The 20,834-nt window shown below is 37.3% G+C and overlaps 1 protein-coding gene across 2 annotated transcripts; it reads right to left on the minus strand.

The window, feature by feature from the left end:
* Positions 585–16,969, minus strand: LOC104750251 (eIF-2-alpha kinase activator GCN1-like). 2 transcript variants are annotated; one of them, XM_010472023.2, is made up of 60 exons: positions 16,681–16,969; positions 15,967–16,343; positions 15,744–15,875; positions 15,229–15,610; positions 14,891–15,037; positions 14,514–14,698; positions 14,306–14,432; positions 14,129–14,202; positions 13,922–13,998; positions 13,810–13,846; positions 13,569–13,735; positions 13,190–13,376; positions 13,017–13,094; positions 12,793–12,912; positions 12,648–12,707; positions 12,463–12,552; positions 12,264–12,354; positions 12,019–12,182; positions 11,603–11,896; positions 11,403–11,519; positions 11,144–11,245; positions 10,917–11,066; positions 10,562–10,726; positions 10,306–10,482; positions 9,999–10,121; positions 9,820–9,900; positions 9,622–9,738; positions 9,337–9,509; positions 8,828–8,905; positions 8,605–8,752; positions 8,136–8,258; positions 7,971–8,027; positions 7,782–7,892; positions 7,500–7,691; positions 7,245–7,418; positions 6,748–6,858; positions 6,600–6,669; positions 6,429–6,507; positions 6,048–6,150; positions 5,634–5,804; positions 5,427–5,549; positions 5,242–5,355; positions 4,805–4,911; positions 4,656–4,707; positions 4,469–4,575; positions 4,333–4,392; positions 4,118–4,232; positions 3,922–4,032; positions 3,702–3,839; positions 3,508–3,630; positions 3,345–3,416; positions 3,066–3,178; positions 2,690–2,848; positions 2,424–2,520; positions 2,154–2,336; positions 1,742–1,936; positions 1,488–1,667; positions 1,274–1,406; positions 1,048–1,126; positions 585–937 (listed from the first exon to the last, which is right to left on the minus strand). In XM_010472023.2, exons 1-60 carry the CDS (start codon positions 16,793–16,795, stop codon positions 898–900), a joined length of 7,827 nt encoding a protein of 2,608 aa, XP_010470325.1. In that variant the 5' UTR covers positions 16,796–16,969; the 3' UTR covers positions 585–897. The 2 variants fall into 2 exon arrangements, with proteins under 2 accessions (XP_010470325.1, XP_010470324.1); XM_010472022.2 differs by having other exon boundaries at positions 12,019–12,188; positions 16,681–16,968.

Here is a 20,834-nt window from a genome sequence, read left to right on the forward strand (position 1 = left end):
CAGCATATTCGAGAAGGCGGGCCAATCATCGGGTGTCTGCACCATCGCAATCAACTCTGCACAATCCGTCTCAAAGGCTTGATAGTCAACCCCAGCCGCCAACAGAGCCTCTATAGCCCAGATCAGAGCTTTTAGCTGCGCATGTAAGAGGGTAGGTCCGCGTCGAAAACTTCTTGCTCCCAGGAAGAGTGTCGAATAGTCACCATTATAGTACCACCAACCCAATCCATGAAAATGATCCGAGCCTTTCCACGAACCATCAACCTGACAGCGTGGAGAAGAAAGCCTATCCTCCAAAAGTGGCGAAGGCTAGATATACCTAACAAACTTTGACCTCATTCCATAGTATTTTGACTTCCGACTGAAATGATGCCCGCCAAAAAATAAAATCCTGGGGATAGGAATTCTTTTCTTTTTAACCTATCCAATTCAGTAATTTTTGTTTTACTCTTCTTTTTCTTTGGATTATGGTGGTTATTACTATCAAAAAAAATTGTATTTGAATTAAGATCTTTCTAAAAAACTGCATCCAGTCCATATAGTCCTAGGCACGGCTCTATGGTTTTAATATAGAGAGAGTAAGCAACAACTAAAATATGGTCCCTAAAATATGCATAAAACAAAACCCCTTTGTTACGTAACAATATAACAAAAATGTTGTAGCCGTATCAAATAAAGAAAATGAGATAAACTATGCTTCCCAACCAAGAACACAAGGATCTTATACAAGATCAGGTATATCTATATATAGTAATATCAACTTCTGTGCATCTACATTCTCATGCGAAAGAAAAATGATACTGTATCATCCGCAACTCAAGGGATAAACGCTTCTGCCGAAATGAGCCTCTTCTACAAAATGGATTCAACAGCGATATGGAGAAGACAGTTTCCTTCCTACCCAATTGCATTATCATCATCACTTTCGCTGTCGTCGCTGCAAATGTAACTAATTGTATTTAGTGCAAGTCCAAGGAAACTAAATTTACCCATAACAAGAAAGTTTTGGTCATCATAAGAGTTTCATATGCGAAGAAGATTAAGTACCTTTGTTCAGGAAACTTGGATAACCGTCGGGCATCCAATCCTGTTATATATTTTTGAGCTGCTTGAACATTTTCTGCGCCTGGAGAGACCGATCAAAGACATTAGTAAAACATATCCCTGTTACAGTTTCCAGAATACAACTACAAAGAGAGACAGATGCAATGCACCAATTTGCCAACATACTGTTGGCATAAAAAAACTGAGAGAAGTTTTGCAGATTCAATACCCTTTGTTAATTGGAACACATGCAAAGCACATCTTTCTGCAGCAAGTCTCACTGGTGTGTTCCCATCCTTCAAACATTCAGCAAGTGGAGGCCCAATAACACTTACATTTGCAATGGTTGCTGATGGGTTATCCTGTAAAATAATGTCTTCCATTACCACTGCACGTATCACTAGCAATTATATCCACTTCGATATTACTCTTGTAGAACTTACTTTTGCAAAAGCTTTCAGTGAAGAGAGAGCTCTTCTTCGAACCTCACTAGAATCATCATGCAAAGCTGAGACAATCGATGAAAGGACATCGATAACCACTTTTGTGTTGGAAGGATCTATTGCAAGTTGATGTAGCAAAAGCCTTCCCAGAGCCTTTGTCGAGCTTTCGCGTAATGGAAACTATTCAAAAGAAGGTGTCAGAAAACCAAGATTATTCAAAATAAGAGGGCAACATTTTTTTCTCACAAAGGTACCTTCTCATCCTTCAAAGAGCTCTTAAGAGAATTTAACATAGAGGAAAAGAGTGACGATGTCATAATGGTTGAAGGATTGTGCTTCAGCAAAGATGAAATACAGAGAACTGAGCCATGCGTAGCACACCAATTTTGTGAAGCAGATAAATCTCTGACTTCCTGAAGCAGAACACTGAGTTGTGCAGCTTCCAAGTACTGCAAAAATAGGAAATTAAGAAGCTCAGGCTTCAACAAAGCATTATAATCCTCAATAGTTAAACATACCCAACATACCCTAATTATGCTTCTATAAAAATACACTAAAATGAAGGTATGCTTAATAGATCACATGAGAAGTGTCTTACGTAGTATCGAGTAAGTGGTGTGAATCATAGGGCTAAAAAGAAAAAGTTCCCTATAGAAGAGACCCTACCTGTGATAAAACACCCAGCATGCTTGTGGCAGAAATTCGAACTTGGTCATCGTCATGGTGCAATAAATCCTTTAGGAGATCAAAAATGAGTAATCTGACAGCTGGCCCAATGCTCTTCCCAGCATGCTTAATTACACCTCTCATAGCAAAGAGGATAGCCTCCCGTACCCCAGAATCTGCGGCCTGATAAAATATAACAAATTCTTCATAAACAATTAAGACCTACATGGACACATTAAGATAATCTGCATTAGTTGCTTAAAGAAGTACCTGGAAACTTGTCATCAAGTCACCAACTAATGGGTCAATCCTCGTGCTTAATGCACTAAGCTTTCCCAGGGCAAGGGCAGCACTAGAACGAATGGTCCTGCAGTTGTAAAGGTGTTAAATCGATGTACACAAGAACAAGGTGTTGTCAAATGGAGCATAACTATTATATGTGCTTAAATCCAAATCGTCTACCATAAGATGTAGTTTTTGCCTGTCATTAGACATTCAAAAACTTCACTTGCATTCAAGTTGAGACAAGGACTAACCTTGAAGAATCTTGCAAACACTTGACAAATGTTGTTTGAAGTTGAGGGAGAAATGGCTTAAGCGCCATCCCACCCCTTTGTATAAGGATGATTAATGTAGCCAAAATAGCGCTTTTGACCTGCCACGGAAACCGATCTCCTATGATTCGAATAAGAGGCCTGAAACAACAAGAAAATGTATCTTAACACAATAGACAAATGATACCTAATAAAATTTGTCTCTTTCAGTCAAAGTTCTTCTAACACCATGCACAATCACTTCTATGCCTAACAAAATAGAACATCAATTTTTATCCAGATAAAAACTATATGACCCAAGCAAAGTGAAAAATACTTTGTAGCACAAGTATCGACACAAGGAATGAAGACTGCATACCCTGTTATAGGTATGACGAACTCCTTCAATGCTTGCTCACTAGTAACTTCAATAAGCTCACCAAGACCAAGTGCAGCTTGCTCTCTTAACTCGGCGGATCCACTAATTAAACCCTGAAATCATAACACCAAAATAATACAAGGTAAATCTAAGTACAAAGTACAAAACTGCTTGATTGCTCCTGTACGAGCATGCAATCTAGGGGAATATTTTGTGCAAGAAAAATGTTAAATGTGCGATAAGCTCAAGCCACCCAGAAAATCAAGGTATAAGTCATACCTGTAGAAATACTGGAAGTAATGGCTTAAGGGATTTAGGGAGGCATAGACCAGGAATAACAACATATCCTCCCTGCAATTCAAGTAGCACCGTATATTTTACAGATATTAGTCTACAATACATAATATGATCCCTCATTGATCTCTTATATAGTGACATTCACCTTCCGCTTCCTGCGCTCTTTGTCCCTAGCGGTAGATACAGCATCACGTACAAGTTTTATATATGAAGGAAGTACCTCCTTTGGAACTGAACCAACAACCCTAGCCAAAGCTTCCCAGGAAACCTGTATAAAAGAGAATAAGTTAGACTAGAGATGCTAACTTTAACTCTTTTCTTTCTGGTCAACTACCCTACCGCAACAGTTGTTGAATCAGAATCACTGAGCATAACAATCAGGGTGGATATCATGTTTGGAGCTTCATCAATCAAGTAAAGCTTGCTACTCTTGAAGAAGTAACCAATCAGATAGGCAGAACTTCTTCTAATTGAAGCCTGAAAACAAAAAAAAATAAGAAGCCTAAATTACTTACAAGCCAAAAATATACATACTAATTTAATGAGGTTACAAGCGAACCTGAATATCAGACACTCCTTTGAGAAGTTCTGATAATAGAGTCTCAACTCCTTCTTCATCTATCACCAGCACCACTCTCTCTGCAGCCTCTTGAGCCAATGAATGGACTTCCTGCATAAAAGAAAGGGAATCTTAATTATAGATAACAAGCTTTCATAAAATTTAAGGGTGAAGAAAGACAATCATAATTTTTTACCTTGTTTTCATCTCCCATTGCAGAGAGCAAAGCAGGAAGTATGGTCCCAAGATGAGTGTTAAAACCAGCACCAGCAACCTCAGCTAAAGCTCCCAAAGCATGAGCATTTAAGGCACTAGACACGGCATTTTAAAATGTTTGAGACAGCCAGAAAGTAATTCATCATACTTGATGATGCATATCTATCTATAAATATAGACAAAAGGAACACATACGAGAGAGGAAGGTGGACAAGCTTGGGCAAGATGTGTGGAAGAACAGCTGATGTCCTAACACTGCAATTCCAAAAGTTAATTCAGTAATTGGAACTGAGTAGAGGAAGAATAGCCTGAGTAAACAGTAGAAGAATACCTTATAATTTGTTTAAGGCCATCCAGTGCAGTAGTAGACATCTCATCATCCTCTAACGCTTCCAGAAGAGTTGGGATAATCTCATCCATTGCTTGCAATCCAGCGCTCTACATTACAAAAGTAGACGAATGATTAATATAGAGTGAACTAGAACAATCTGATAAGAAACACAGGTCAGCACAGGTACCTTATACAGAGTGCTGAATGCTAGTCCAGCAGATTCACGAACCTCAAGAGCACTGTAGACGAACGTTGTAGAAGTTAAGAAATGTTAATTTTTTCATTAACATAAAAATATGCGAAATTAGAAGCTGATGCATGAAGAATAAATCAAACCTATCACAAAGTGCCGTCCGAATTGTGGGAATGAGCTGATCCATGAAACTCAGCAACTGACTCCTCCCAGCACTGGCCATCACTTCATTCAGGCCAATGCATACACCCTGTAAATCATAATTATATAAAATCAAGTAAACGATAGACATGTGCCTGAGGTCTGCAAATCAGATTTAAGCAAACTATCCTATGCTTAGCATCAGCTGATCGATATGAAAACATTTACGCATCACATATGGACATAAGCAATGCAGCAGGACACAAACTTAATGGAACACAAAGCATGCAGTGATACATGTCAAAATATCTAGAACACAGAAACGATCGCATGGTTAGCATGAGCGCAACAATAACTTTATACCAAAATAGTTCCGGATGAAAACAAAAAAAATATGTTCAATGCTGTAAATTTGTTTTAAAGAGATTGAAGCTTTTACTTGTCTTTTGTCAACATCTGGATCTTTCAGTCCTTTAGATAAAATCGGAATGATAAGAGGAAGCACCCTTTCACCAAGCTTCCTAACCAACTCTCCAAGTGATCTTCCTGCTACCTACACAGTATGGTAGACTCATACAACTGCAGGTTATAAGGAAAGAAACATAAGAAAAATAGGATCCAAACCTGGCGCCTCTCAGAGGATGGTGATGCCAAAGAAGAAATTAAGGTACTCATCAAAATTGGCATTATTTCCTTCAAAGTCTTTGGTGTATTAGCTACAATGGTTTTCCATACATGTAGTGCCGCCTGGAAAAAGCAGAAATTTTATTTTGAACTAAGAATTTCAGTAAAATCAAACAAAACTCGTAGATAAAGCATTCACAACATTACCTGACGAACAGACAAACTAACATCAGTCCGGACCATATATAACGCAGCAAGAACTTCATTACGCTTGTCCATCCCTAAAATATCAATAATTGCACGACCCTGCGCTTCAGTACTTGCACCTTCATCATCACTTCCACCCTCCAGCAGAGCTTTACCCGATGTACCAGCAACCTAGTACAAAAGATACAAATATCAACAATTAGGGCAAGTCCTAGACCTATAAGTGCTGAAACTGATAGTACATTCTTCCATATTCTAACCTGTACATTTACTAATACACACTAAATACCAAGCACTGTACATCTATACTAGGCTGGGAGGATGAACAGATTGGTTACCAAGTATATACTAGGCTACAGGTTTCGAGAAGAAGGATAAACAACAAGAAAACACAACACAAACGATGATGTTAACCTTGAACAATAGATCCCCAAGTAGTTCGACAGAACTTTGACGGATACGCCAATTATCATTGAAAATACCATCCTCCACAGCTGGAAGAAGAAGAGGCAGCGACCTGTAAAACCAATCATGCTACTATCAAGACCTGAGAATCTTTAATAATAAAAGACGCTTCTATTAGATTTCAACAATCTACTGAAACAGATTTTCTCACTTTAATCTACCACAGATTCAAGGAAAAATAGTGGCACATAGGAGAACCATTCAAATAACTAATTAAATGGGTTAAAAATTTAATAAATCTACGTATTATGGTAGCCAATATATTAAATAATCTATTTAGACATGCAATGAAAAAAGTCAGAGAGCAGTAGATTTAGTGTAAATTTATACGTTGTTGCATGGTGCTCCACCAGTACATGGCCAGCCCCAAGGGCTGCATCACGAACAGATTCATTCTCATCGGCAAGACCTAAAACATTATTATATAGCACCATCATTTTAGGCAATAAGTCAACAGCTATATTAGAAGTTAAAAGTCTGCCAAAAAAATTATGGGTTCACCATCCAGAATGGCCGGTAAAACAAGCTGCAAGTACTTCTGGAATTGAGTACCCAAGGATCTTGGTAAGAACTGCGAATAGCAAACAAAAGCTTTTAGAACTTTTTTATAAACTGACATTTGAGGAACATCTACGAAGCGACAGTTCACCTTAAAAAGCGTAAGGTATCCATCTCGGACTGATGCTTTTTGATGAGAACAATGACGAATGAGATCAGGAAGTAGATTCTCAAAGTAATCTGTCCCAAGAGCTGCTAAAACCTGAATCATAAGGAGAAAATGTGTTAACAGATGCATCTAGAATATTTGGAAACAATTGTTATTGAGAAGCTGAGAAAGATGATTTTGCAACTTGTCATACTCCATATCATTTTTAAATGTACTTGTTTGAATTACAAGAAGTAACAAGAAGCATATCAACAGAGACGTTTCACTAAGTTATATTTATATTAAGAGAATCAATCAACTTAATACTAAATAGTAAAACCCTGATACTTCTGCAATGATGTATTGAAAACTGTGAACATAACAAAATTAAGCTCATTGTGTTAAAGCTAACAAATAATTTAGTGAATTTCCACAACATCAAACCAGGTGTTTTGACTAAAAGAAACAATGCCACACAAAACACATCTTATTCTACATACCTCACTTAATCCCTGAGCAGCTCCAGACCTTTCAACATTGCTTGCATCAGATTTTAGAGTTTCAAACAGCCATGGAACAAGATCTGGGAAATTATCCTCTCCCATTCCTCTAATAAGTGACCCAACAGCCCTTGCTGCCACAGAACGTACCTCGGGAATTGGATCCACAAGAACCTGACAGCTCCAGTGTTTAATTAATATACATCTTATGCAAGAGAGAGATAACTCATTATCTTGGTAAGAACAGGAAATTACCTTTTTAACCTCAGGAAGGAGCAATCCTATGTAAGGAATCATATCCTTTGGTTCTGTCACCAAAGAACACATATTGCCGACAATCTGAGAAGCTTTCTTTTTTGTTTCAGAACTTCTTTCCCTCAATCCTCTATGCACTATTGGTACCAATAGTGCAAGCGACGGGGCATCAACAGAATTAACGAATGTTGTCTGTAATCAGAGAAGAAAGATTATTAAAAAAGAAAAAAACGGAAAACAGATGTACAAAAAATCACGGGCCAATTCAAACAGAATCCTTACTTGGAGAAGGATGTCAAGAGAATGTCGTGTGTACTCATTGGGATCTGTTAAGGCCAACAGAAGAGTAGGGACAAGAGAGGATATCTCTGGGTTCTTTATGACACTTCCAACCTAAATATAATCGTGAGACGGAAATCTAGTCAGTAAAGTCCATAAAATATGGTATCTTTTCTGTTATATCAGTCTAACCTGCTGAAGTGCTAACTGCCCAGCTGACTGGACTTTTGGATGTGTATCCGTCAAAACCTGTATAAATTTAACTCATCACATCAGATAATATCAATTATTTTCAAGGGAGGCAATCTTTCCTAGGATTAAGGTTAAGAAGCAGCTGAATTTACATGCATTACACACCTCTGTGAGTTTTGGAACAACCCTAGGAAGGCATTGAGAAAGTTGCTGAGGAGCACAAAACGCCATAGCACCGAGAAGCTGTACACTGCTCTGCTTTGTTCTCCATGCTTTATCTTCAAGGCCCTGTCAGAAAGAATGAAATCAACAGAAAAGTACCTGTCATGTAAGACCGAAAAATATATGCAACCTGGTATACCAAGTTAGTAACTGAACCTTATTTCTAAGGTGCAGAACTCATACAGGGTACAACTAGCAGAATAAGGGGTGATAGAAAAAACAATTTTAAAAGCATCAGTAAATTTTCCGACTTTCCTGTCAAGCGCAAAGAATTACAACAATGAAAAAGAAGATAGCATTGCATCGTTAACCAAATAAAAAAGATGATCATGAGGAGGGCACATGGTAATGCACAAAACCATAGTTATGGAACACTGAGCTTAAAAATCTTAAGAATTTAATAAATAATCACCTTGAGCAGAGAAGGAAGGACAAGTTTCACACCATATGCAGAGAGTTGAGACATCATAGCTCGAGCAGCACATTCTGCTGCTTCACGAACTGCTCCAACTTGGTCAGAGAACAACACCAGAAGTAAGGGTAACATCTTTATCACATACCTAAACCAAAAGAATGTATATTACCAAGTTGCAACATTTGCTTTTGGCATATTTATCATTAGAAAGTTCTCTTACGGTTCAAATAATTTTCCAAGCTTCTCGCAAAGACATTCAAATGCAAGAAGTGCTCCTTCACGCCGTTTCGCAGAATTTCTGCAGCAAAAACACAAACAACACAGCAGAAGTGAGGTAAGGTTAATAGTGAACTTCTACATATTATAGATGTTATGCAAAAGGACAAAGCATCAATGACATAAGAAACAACCAGTAACTAATTAGCCCACTTCAATGGAATATGACTTGCAAGGCAGCCTTTCTATTTGAATATAAATCGATTATGTCAACAATGTATTGCTAAAGAGAATAAACAGAAGAGCTAATGAATCAAAATGGACGGAATCTATGCAGAATATGTTTGGTCCCTCAGTACCAGTGAACAGCTACATAACCTCAGAAAAATATAAATTAAAATACCAAAACACAAGCTTGAATGGCATCACAAGCGAACATGCACTCCTAAAACACCGATACCATAAACTTTAAATACCATATAAATATACAGTTAAAATAATGCATAAGAATACCTGTCAATAAGTGCCTCTTGCAAAGTGACTATAAGACCATATTTCTTCAAGCTGGAAATTCCAAAGCCCATAATTACTCCCGCAAGACCAAAAGCTGCCCCTCTCCGCTCACCATATTTATCACTCTTCATTAGCTTATCCAAGAGCCTTGAAAAAAGGGCAGGGGCATCCTCCTAACAAAGCATCAGAGATTAACGAAAACAGAATGAAATACTACCCATGCCAAAGCCATTATGTATAGCAAAAAATGTTTAGGTAAGATCTCAAAATTTGTAGGAAACATACCTGCTTTGATAGCACAAGTGGAGAAAGGCATGTTGAGACTGCACGTTGCACACATTCTGATGGTGTATTCAACACCTCCAACAGCTTTTCCACAACAGTGTGGACTTTTGGATCATCCTGCCATCATTGTTGATATATAAGATAGAGCAGGAAATCATGTGCACTGTGACGAGATTTAACAAATGATAGAGTTATCACTTTTGCTAGGTGCTTTGCCAGTGCTCCAGTGAATATAACAACACCCTCACGAACCAGGTCATATTCCTTTTCATCCGATGCCTGCAAGATAATAGATATGATAAAGCTTCAAAGCAATTCGTAATAATCATGAAACACACAATGTATCGAGCAGGTTTTCAGTTGCTAGTAGAACAAACCTCTTTATTTAAATAATTCTCAAAGATGGGGAACAACAATGAAACGTTTTCTTTGCCATGCTTATCAATAATCATGATACCAGCATTGATCATCCTTCCACGAACATCTGTGTTGGGATCAGCCTGCACTTGGGAAAAAACCACTCAGTTTCAAAAGCTTCAAGCTATAGTTTCCGAAAACAACATAAAATGTGGGTTTCTAGGTAAAATGACTGAAACCCAAATCCTTAGCAACACCAACATGGCTAAGAAAGGGGAGATTTCTTTCATTTGACAAACATTCATCTGACAAGAGGAGAAGACATACCAGCGCACGGGATATTAAAAATGTCATAACAGCAGGAAGGTCCTTTGTTGTCAATACATCGGCAGCAGATTGCAGTGCTAAGGCTATTCCTTGCCTTCCTATCCAACCAGCATCAAAGACATCCTCACCAGACGTAGCATCACGGATGTACAGAGAAAATAAAGTTGAAAGAGATAGCTGAAAAACCAATTAATCTTTAAAAACCATACTTCTTGCCACCAAAAAAAAAAAGTAATAATTAAGGAAATGCAGTGACCTGGATTGATGCCGGGCTTTCATGAAGAGCATCAGCCAATGCTTCTGCTGCAGCTAATCGGACATTGAGATTTGTATGAGAAAGTGCTTTAAAGATTCCTGAATAATCAATCCCCAAATCATATCCATAACGGGACCATATATCATCTGCTGCTTCAGCTACTGACTGCAACCATTAAGATCACGGAGCATCAGATGGAGGAATAACAAAACAAATAAGAGGACAACAACTTTGCTAGCCCCAGTCAAGTACATCAATTTAACAGTTAGGACATGGCAAACAGTTATATAACCAGCAGTTATGTACAACAAAAAGACAATATAACTAGATATCACAACAAATTACGAAGGTTAACCTTTTCAGGGTCATGTAAAGCTATCCAAATGTTTGTCGCTATATCAACATTTTGAGGAAGGGAGCATTTGGAAACAGCTGGAATGCACTTTACTGCGTTTAAGCAGGCCATTCTGACATGAACATCTTTTGAATATACTCCATAAAGTGCCTGTAAACAAAAAAAAAATGAAATATAACTCACTAGAAATGAAAATTTTGCTCACATCACGTAGTTAAAAGAAATACATTTGCGACATCATCTGCTTGCAATCCAAGACACAATTCATTAAGTGCAGGTCCAACTGATGCTTGATATGCGGGAACAACACCTAGCAGATGATAAAGAACCTGAAAATAATAGTTTAGATGTTATATTTAAGAAACCGAAGCTGGTTTGTAATATCAGCTCTCACAAACAAAAAAATGGAAAGAAATGAGCACATGTAATAGACACTAAAACTCAATGGATGTAGTGTATAAATAGACAGGGTTCAAGCCACCAAACTGATATCATCCGGAGTCTTGGAAGTGGCAGCATCGGATCTAGATGCATGCACAGAATATGAAGCACATCATCATGAAGTTTTGTCCGCTTTGATGACAGTAAAATTCGCTCCAGTATCTGGCAAGACAAAAGCACAGCTCGTTCTAGTGAAAGTAACTACCAAGTTAGAATAATGTAAACAATAATGGTAAGAAACACACCGGGAAAATGAATGTGAAGGTATCTACGGGAAGTGGTCCGGATTTACAAGATATGGATAACCCGTTTATAATCCTCTCAAAAAGGCCCTCATCTGTTTTCCCAGCCTTGTCAACTGATGGACGAAAATCAGATGAAGTATCAACTTCATCAATCGCGATCAACCGCAGAGCAGTTGAAATTTCTAGAGCCCAATTACACAGTGGCTGAACTGTACACCTTGCTAGCTTCACCAAGTTTTCAAAGGCTGTAGCACTTACGATAGGTGATCGCAGCAATGGATCCAAAAAGGTAGCCTGGTAAAGAGATATGGTGAGTGTAAGAGGTTAACAATTGTTGCTGAAATATATTCATTCACTCTATAGCATATAGATAAGTAAAACTGTTACGGAACTGAGTGAGAAAGCTTTTTACATACCAAAAAAGGTAACTGGCTGTGACAAAACACAGGATTAGCAAGACCCATCTCCCCAAGAGCATGGAGTACCAACGAAAGACTTTTTTGTATCCTGTGAACATTTTCCCGTGTTGAGGCCTCCTCTTTGAGCATCAGTTCCCGTGCTTCTTCCTTTGCAGTTTTTCCTTTGTCTGAAATTATTAATTGGCTGAAGAAAATATATATGCAGGGGCATAATAATCAAAACTATAGAGGTAGATTTATACCAGCTTTCTTGGTCAACTTTGAAGTGTCCCTTCTGCCTGAATTTGCAGCTTCTCTACTAGCCAATCCTTTCTTTAGAGAATGATTAGAACTCTACATGAGCCACCAAGAAGGATATGTTATTAGATCCCTAATGCTAAAAGGGGGAATCATGTATCAAGTATAAAACATATAAAAATAGAATAAACCCATTTTAAGTACCGGCTCCTGCCTTGTGTACTTGGCACCAATCGTCTCAGCAACATATATACCTTGCTCACTTAAAAGCATCCCCTCAGGTGTATGGAATATCTGGAATAACAACATGAGAAAATAAGAGTAACAACTACCCATGTATGAAACGTTACAGTGAAATGTTAGAGCTCAGTAAAAGTGAGGAGATCTACATTGATGTCGGTCACTGAGAGCATATCATGAGAGAGTCGATCTGGAAGTTCTTGCAGATGCTAGAAAAATAAAACATAAGACATCAGGAAAATTAAACGGGACAACCTCTTTAATTAGTAACAAAGTTTCTTAAAATAAATATACCATCTTAAACACTGTAAATGTATCCTCTGGCGCCAGAGACATTAATGTGGACAAGGAAGATACTGCCGCTTCCTGCTCGGGAATTTTAGAACTCATTAAACCCATCGGTCCAAGTAGACTCTGAAACAATCATTCAAATCAACAGTTAATTAGTGATGCCAAGAAAAAAGAAAAAAAAAAATCACAGGTTTTGGTGACATAGGTGTCATTGTTCGTGAGATTACCTTGCAAACACTTCTTCCATTGGTCGACAAAAAAGTAGCAACATCAAAACCACAAGTTTTGAGACACTTTTGCAATCTCTGAGTGTAACAGAAAGTGAAAATCAATGTTCAAAATGCAAATAAGAGATGTATACGTAGAATTAACCATGTAAAGAGACCAATGTCAAGATTACCTTCCAGACAGCGTCTCTTTTTGCAGTCCCAACTATGCTTGGATGATGCGAGCAAAATATGCTACGAACAATCCATGAGCTTGGAGGTCCAGTAACTGCTGCCGATGATATGACAATCAAAGCCTTCACTAACACCTCTACAGAAGGAACGAAAGGAGCTTGATGATCCACAGGATTTTCTGCGTCACTACAGAGGTGTCAAGTTAGTGCCTAGAAGGAACAAGTTGCTATTGACATCGAGGTCCAAACCTTTCAAAACGTTAAATTAATCGAACCGAATAAAAAGCCAAGATCAGAGAAATAATAGGAGATAAATCATAGCGCACCAAACACAGAACATGAAAGAATTTAAGGTACAAAAAGAGCTTATCATCAGTACCTGGTTCTAGGAGAAACGATTTGGTCCCCAGTTATGGAAAGAAAGTCCGAGAACTCGTCTAAAAGAGTAGTGGCTAGCTGTGAACTTGCGAGAAAGATCTTTGTAACAGAACTGTAAGCTGTTTTACGAACATTCCAGCTTGGATGGCAAAGTAGAAATAGAAGCAACTGCATAGAAAAGAGATGAAACATAAGTCCAGAACAGGTAGAAACGGGTCAGAAAACATGAACTCACTAACTACCTTTGATAGTGATTTCAGTGAAAATGCTTCCAAAACCCTGAATTCAGGTAGATAGTCAAACTTCCAGAAACTGTTCAAGCAATGAATCTCACACATTAGACAGGAGTATTACCTGGAGGAATGTTCCACGAGGAGCACCTCAAGAAGCTCAACACATACTACACAATCTTCACTCGAAAGTTTTGAGGCCTTTCAATTGTGACATGCAAAGATAAGAGAGAAAACGAAGAAAATGGCAGCAAAGTAAAAAGTAAGTACCCTGCCATAGCAAGAGCAGATCATAGAATAAGTACCAAACAAAACCTGTAGAAAATATTACCAAACTAATTTGCACAAGTGAAGGCTCATTTAGAGATATCAAAGTCCATAATTTCTCCTTCACCACAGTATCCTCTGAGTTCACAAAGAAGAAACACAACATTAAGGAGAAAGTAATGCAGGACCTTATGGTTATACTGCATAAGAGGAGTGTGACTCGTAAGTTGTTGGTTTGAACCTGCTTTGATGTCACAGGCAGCAATTTTGGAAACGGTCAGTAGAGCATATATCCCATCTAGACGTTGTACTGCCTTTGTAAATCCTGTCTTTACAAGTTGAATTAAAGGGGATAGCAAGGCTGATATCTGTAGGATAAATTCGGTAGCATATTTAGTTAATGAGAGGGTTTATATAATATAAACCAGAAAAGTTGTTTGCAAGGACACCTGGGATATAGTATCAGGATTTCTGCATATGATTCGTAGACAGCGGAGATGCCCCCTCCTTAGAGTTTCTTTCTCCTTGAGGCCGGTAGCAATAAAAGAAACTAAGTTTGGTTGGATAGCATCAGAAGATCGTGATGCCCAGGAAGCAACGGCAGACAAGATTGAAAGTTTTACGTCTTCATTTCCTATAAGATCAAAAAAAAAAAGTAATCAGTAAGCAGACGACATAAGGTAAAGAGTTGAAAGATAACTGCCAAGGATGATAATTGAAGTAGGGAAAAAACAAATGTGGAAATTACGGAAATGAGGACATTCTCCAACTGTATTGTTAACTTTTGGTGCACACAACGGGATATGAACAACAACTAATACTTTACCTTCATCCTTGTAGCAGGCTATGAGAAAGCTGCATACTGTCGTCGACAAACAACCAATATACTTTCCTTCAGGAGCACTTGCAAGTTCTTGCACTGCATTCAGCATTCCAATTCTTTGATGTGGAGATTGAAGTCTTCCTTCAGAACCTTAAGACAAAAGTCCACAGTAAATCATATAATATCAATCAGGAAAATAACTCAACCACAACCCAGCCTATTTGCTGTCTATAAACAGAGACGTATCAGACTCATATATATCTAAATGAGGTATTATTAATTAAATAACCTGTAAGAGTGATGTAATTAAAAAAAGTGATCAAAAAGGCATAAAGACCAACCTCCAATTATGGCTTTAACTGAAGCAAACATTGCTTCTATAGTATCAGGATTACTTGATTTTTCACTTAAGCACCTAACCATTGACAAAGCTCCAAGACGCCTGTCTTCATCCACATGTCGAGCTTGTGGTAATATAACTGGTAGCACTTCCAGGGCATACTTACTTAAATCAATGTTAACATTAGCTAATAGAAAGCCAACAGATTCCAAGACAATTTCTGGATTGCGCTTCAACATTTTAACAGCTGCTGGAAGGATGACAGTTTGAAATTCCTCATGCGACAACCGTTGAAGAAGAGGTTGGAAGCATTTACTAAGATTTTGTTTCTGCTTTTCTCTGGCATTCAGGACATCTTTAACATAGATATCAATAAATATGGCCTGCAGACGAGAAACAAACAGATTGATGATTTAAAAAAAGAAATAATAGAATTGAGTAAGGAAAGGAAAACATTTGCAAATCTAGTTTTGTTTAAGAAGCAGAGAATAATGAGTGCAGTGAATTAAATTATACCTTAGACTGTTCAAATAGAGCAGGAGACGAACAAGAGAACTCTAGTAGTAGTCCTAATAACTCAGGGGCATCCTTACATGGAATCCGGGAACCTTTAACTTCATCCATATATAAATTGTAGATAGCTTGTGACTACAAAAGAACAACCGAATTCTAAATCGATATAGTTCATACAATTGAATATTTCATAAAAAAAAAAAGTACATCGTGAAGCCAGCCAGACCTGAGAGAACAAATGAAACATAAATCTTTTACAAGCCCTCTGCATGCGGAAAGAGCTCTCCATAATAGTACGAAGTATGGAAGCCTGTGTTGATGCGACTCTAGCAAATGCATTCTTAGAAACTGTAGCGAACTGACTATTTTCCAGAAGAAGACATGACCAAGTCAGTAGTCTGTAACTGACGGAATCAAAACAACATTTCAACTGTTTGTCCATAACTTGTACAAGCATGGCCGCAAAAGTTTTCATGAAAGTAACATTTCCGAGGCCCTTAACAATCAAATCATCCACAGCTTTCCGTGAGCTGCGGTCATCATATATAGCCAATGTTTGAAATATTATGTCAACCAGAACGGGTGCAATCTCAGACGTCATATCTGCAAATAATTCATTTAAGTAACCTGAAATTAGAATGCTGTACACACTAAAATTCCCAGCGAAGAGGAAAATCTATCACAGTATGTTTACACCAATCGGTATGCCATGTGCAGGAATCACAAAATATGAAATTTACAATCTCCTGCAATGGTCCATCTGCCTAGACTATTTCGAAGAACAAACCAGTTCAATGATTCGATCTTTACACTTGAACTAACTAGGATTTATTAACTTAAGTTCACAATCAAAGTCAAAAATTAGCCTCAAGCTGTTAAACAAAGAAAAATAATCTTAAACGGAACAGTCGGAACTATTAAACCCATATTGAATGTTTACCGGAATTCTGAAGAATCTCCGGGATATCATGGCGGAAGATCCGGAGTCTAATTAAAGTGGAGCTTGTTGAGACAGAACCAGAGATGGCGAGAAGAGACTCCGACGGAGAAGCCATTTCTTTCCACGGAGATTGAACGGAGCCAGGTTTGGTAGGTCAGAACAATCGTAAAAGGCAAAACGGTGAAGCGTCTTCTCCTTCTCTGTGGCTGGCTACTAGGGTTTAGGCTAAGCCAGTTGGTTTGCACAAGATGAAGAGTGAAAAGTTAATGATACTGAACTTAGCTTTGTTTGGGCTTCAATTTAAGTTTGGTTAAGTCATTCGGGCTTTTAAGTTCATCGATTCACCTTTTTTTTTTATTCTCAAACCCATGAAATCACTTTTTTTTTTTTTTCAGTTCCATGAATACACTATCCTCCTTTTTTTTTTGTCTTACCTAGCTAAATAATGTAGGGTTATTTGTATATACACCTACTTTTGCATAAACATCTTTCATTTTGATCCACTTTTTGGTATTGGTGTACTTTTCAAGACTTCTTTCCCATTGTTCACAAATTTTGTGACCAATTTGCCCTAGAAAAAATCAGCAAACTAACTGCTAAAGAGATTTTTTTGTGTGTGGCTCTCTCTTTTTTCTCATTTTTTTTGTTTTCACTTTATTTAGTTATTATCAAAAAATTCTCTATTTATTTTTATACAATAAATTATAATTATATTTATCTACATTTTAAGATACATTTTGTTATATTTTAGATGAATTATTATATTAGACATTGTCCATTAGTAGTTGAACATTTATTCAATGTTATGTGGATGATAAATTATGTATATTTATTAAGATACAAAAAAGAACATATCAAATCAGTTTGTGGTTTGTCATGAATAACTATTAAACAAACAATTATTCAAGGTAAATAGTGAATTGACAAACTTATGTAGATTCAATGTCAATGTTTTAGGTTTAAAGTTTAGATGTTAGGGTTTAGGGTTTAGGGCTTAGATTTAGGCTTTATGGTACAACAACAACAATCTATATGTTCAGTGTTCATGTAGATACCAATAGAATATGTGGGTAATAGTAGCACATGATTAGAAATCCTAAATATTGAGAAACACATTACCCAAACCATATACATAGACATTGAATCTACGAAAAACCTAAATCTTTAAGTCTAACACACTAAAACTAGAAACAACATGTGAAAACCTAACCATCTCTATATTAATAAAAGAGAAGTACAAAATTACTTCTGGGTCGGGTCACTAAAAACAATTACCCGAAAATAAGACAATCGGATATGGTGAGAATAACCTGAAGCAAAGTAAATGGGTCATCGAGTTTTTAAACCCAAATATATATATATATATATATATATATATATATATATATAACTCATAAATATAAATAAATGTAAACGTCTATAGATTCCCCCAAAAATAAAACCTTCTTCCACGTTATTTCCAATCCAGACTTCATTGTGATTCTCCAAAATTACCAATATCGATCACAAATATTCTCTTTATCATATGAAACCAAACTTCTGCGTGAATCACTGAAACTATTTAGGAAAATCGAACAATCACAAAGATATCAATCTCAAACAAATATGTTGACTACCAAAATGATCATAAATTTAAGCAGCGTAATTTGAGTCACATAATTGATTTCCAAATCAAAATACTCATTAAAAATACTATCCTAAACTAACAAACCCCATATATTTCAGAATTAAAAGAGGATATCTCTAAAACTAACCTATAGAGTGATCCGATCTATCGTCCTATAAATATATGCCAGTCATCTAAGCTGAATTTGTCATAACTTTTACAATTTCTATGCTTCATTTTCTTATTATTCTTTACAAATGACGGCCATTCTTCCAATCACAGACTTTGCATCAATCAAGCCTTTCAAGACTGGCTAGAGGGTTCAAGTCAAAATTGTTTAATCTTGGAAACTGTACACTACTTACTCTGGTGAGACCATTGCAATATTCATTTTATATGATTTCAGTTTATATATTACAATGAAGTTTGAAACTGATTATCAATGTGGTCTTATATGTGTTTAGGGAACTCTTATTCATGTGATGGTTAAAAAACAACAACTTACAAAGTGTAACGCTCCGACCACCACTTCTAAGTAGTCTCATGTCCAATCCCAGTCCATAGGCCCACTTTCCTTAATGGGCATCACATCCTCTCACAAGGACGTGAGCCTATTTATATCTGATGGTCGGTTTGTTACGTCTGGGAGGCTTTAAAGACTTGTTACCGTTCCTACAAATCACCACATGATCTTTTCCTATGTTTTATCCTCACTCACACAGTTCCGACAGTCACTTTATGAAAGGTCACCCATCGTAAGACTACTCCAGCTCAAGCACGCTTAACTCTGGAGTTCTCTCAGGACCCTTGACCGAAAAGATAAGTGCACTTTGGTGACATAGGTGGCCAAATCAATTATTTTAAACCTCTCTGCAAGTCTCTGAGACCGGGGTGTCACAATTCACCACCACTAACAGATCGCAATGTCTTCCTTGCGCACCAAGATCGTCACCTCCGACGGTGTGAGCCCACTTGACTCCACACACGTCTCGGTTCGGCTCTGATACCACTTTTAACGCTCCGACCGCCACTTCTAAGTGGGCACCATGTCAAATCCCAGTCCATGGGCCCACCTTCATTAATGGGCCTCACGTCCTCTCACTAGGCCCGTGAACCTATTCATATCCGACGGTCGGTTTGCTACGTCCGGGAGGCTTTAAAGGCTTGTTACCATCCCTAAAAATCATCACATGATCTTTCCCTGTGTTTTGACCTCACTCACACAGTTCCGACAGTCACTTCTCGGAAGGTCACCCATCCTAAGACTACTCCAGCTCAAGCACGCTTAACTCTGGAGCTCTCTCAGGACCCTTGACCAAAAAGATAACTGCACTTTGGTGACATAGGTGGCCAAATCAATTCTTTTAAACATCTCCGCAAGTCTCTGAAACCGGGGGGTCACACTGAGGTCAAGAGAATGGTCGTACCTGGTCATTGAGAATTTTGCATTGACGAAGGCAATGGGAAAATTCAGGGTAACAAAACATGCATATTGCTCAACACTTCCTCAACTGTACCATGTGCGAATAAATACATGAAAATCCACTGACCCGCGACAAACCTTCTTTTGACAAAAAAAGAAGCAATGGCGTAAAACAATTATGCAAATCCACTGATACGCTTCACATGACAAGGTAACAAATATATTTGCTAATGATGTTCTATTCTTATTTTGTTATGAATAGAAAATCAATAAAGACATATTTGGTTACAATAATTTTTTTTTCAAATGTGATGTCTATTAACATTTGTTTATCAGGACATCTAAACTAAATCATATGTTCTAATCAGGAATTTATAAAATTTCAATCAATATATGACCTTTCAAATTTTTATATTTTTGTCTCATAGGATTTTTAATTTTAATATTTGTTTTTTTGTGCAAAATATTTGGTTCAATCTTACATGCATTACCTTTGTTTCTCATCAGGAGATAACTCGAGACCTCCAAAAGTATTGATTCACTTGGAAGAATGACCCAGTATTCTTCTGAGCCGACGATAAGTAAATATGGATGTGAACCGACGAGCCCCGAATCCATATTCTCCTCAGTTGTCTTAAGAGTGATGGATTTTTAGAAAGTGATGGTTCTCAGATTTTTGTGTATTTCAGAAACTTGTGTAGAAAAAGATAATTAATAGGAATAGCTTACCTTTGCAAAAATATCAGTTCGATCAACGAATTATTGTTGTACTCTGTTCGCTTTGAATTCATGATATCTTTGATGATAGAGAAATTTACAGATCAAGAAAGTGAAATTATTTTTTTTATTGGTTGCTCACTTTCTCTTTCTATTTTTTTTATTGGCGAGAGAGAAATTAAAATATAATTTTTTTGGGCTTTGTGGTCTTGGAAAATTGCTAGAGTTGTTATTCATAGTTAATGGGTTCTTCCTTTCACTAGTCAAAAAAAGTTGTATAGTCACGAATAAATTTGTAGGAATAACAATAATTCCATAGGAAAATAAATTGCTACAAATTTGACACCAATAAAATTTGGTCGTCGCAATGTTCCCTATTCTAGCAAGTCGTCGCAAGTTGCTACAAAT

This window comes from Camelina sativa, chromosome 16 (genome assembly GCF_000633955.1).
Source record: "Camelina sativa cultivar DH55 chromosome 16, Cs, whole genome shotgun sequence".
Taxonomy (NCBI): Eukaryota; Viridiplantae; Streptophyta; class Magnoliopsida; order Brassicales; family Brassicaceae; genus Camelina; species Camelina sativa.

Coding starts and splice junctions, on each gene's coding strand:
- LOC104750251 (XM_010472022.2), bottom strand. CDS start 16,795: ATGGCTTCTCCGTCGGAGTCTCTTCTCGCCATCTCTGGTTCTGTCTCA. Junction 9,901..9,998: donor AGAATTATTTAAATAAAGAG/GTTTGTTCTACT, acceptor ATTATCTTGCAG/GCATCGGATGAAAAGGAATA. Junction 8,028..8,135: donor TTGTTCCAAAACTCACAGAG/GTGTGTAATGCA, acceptor AAATTTATACAG/GTTTTGACGGATACACATCC.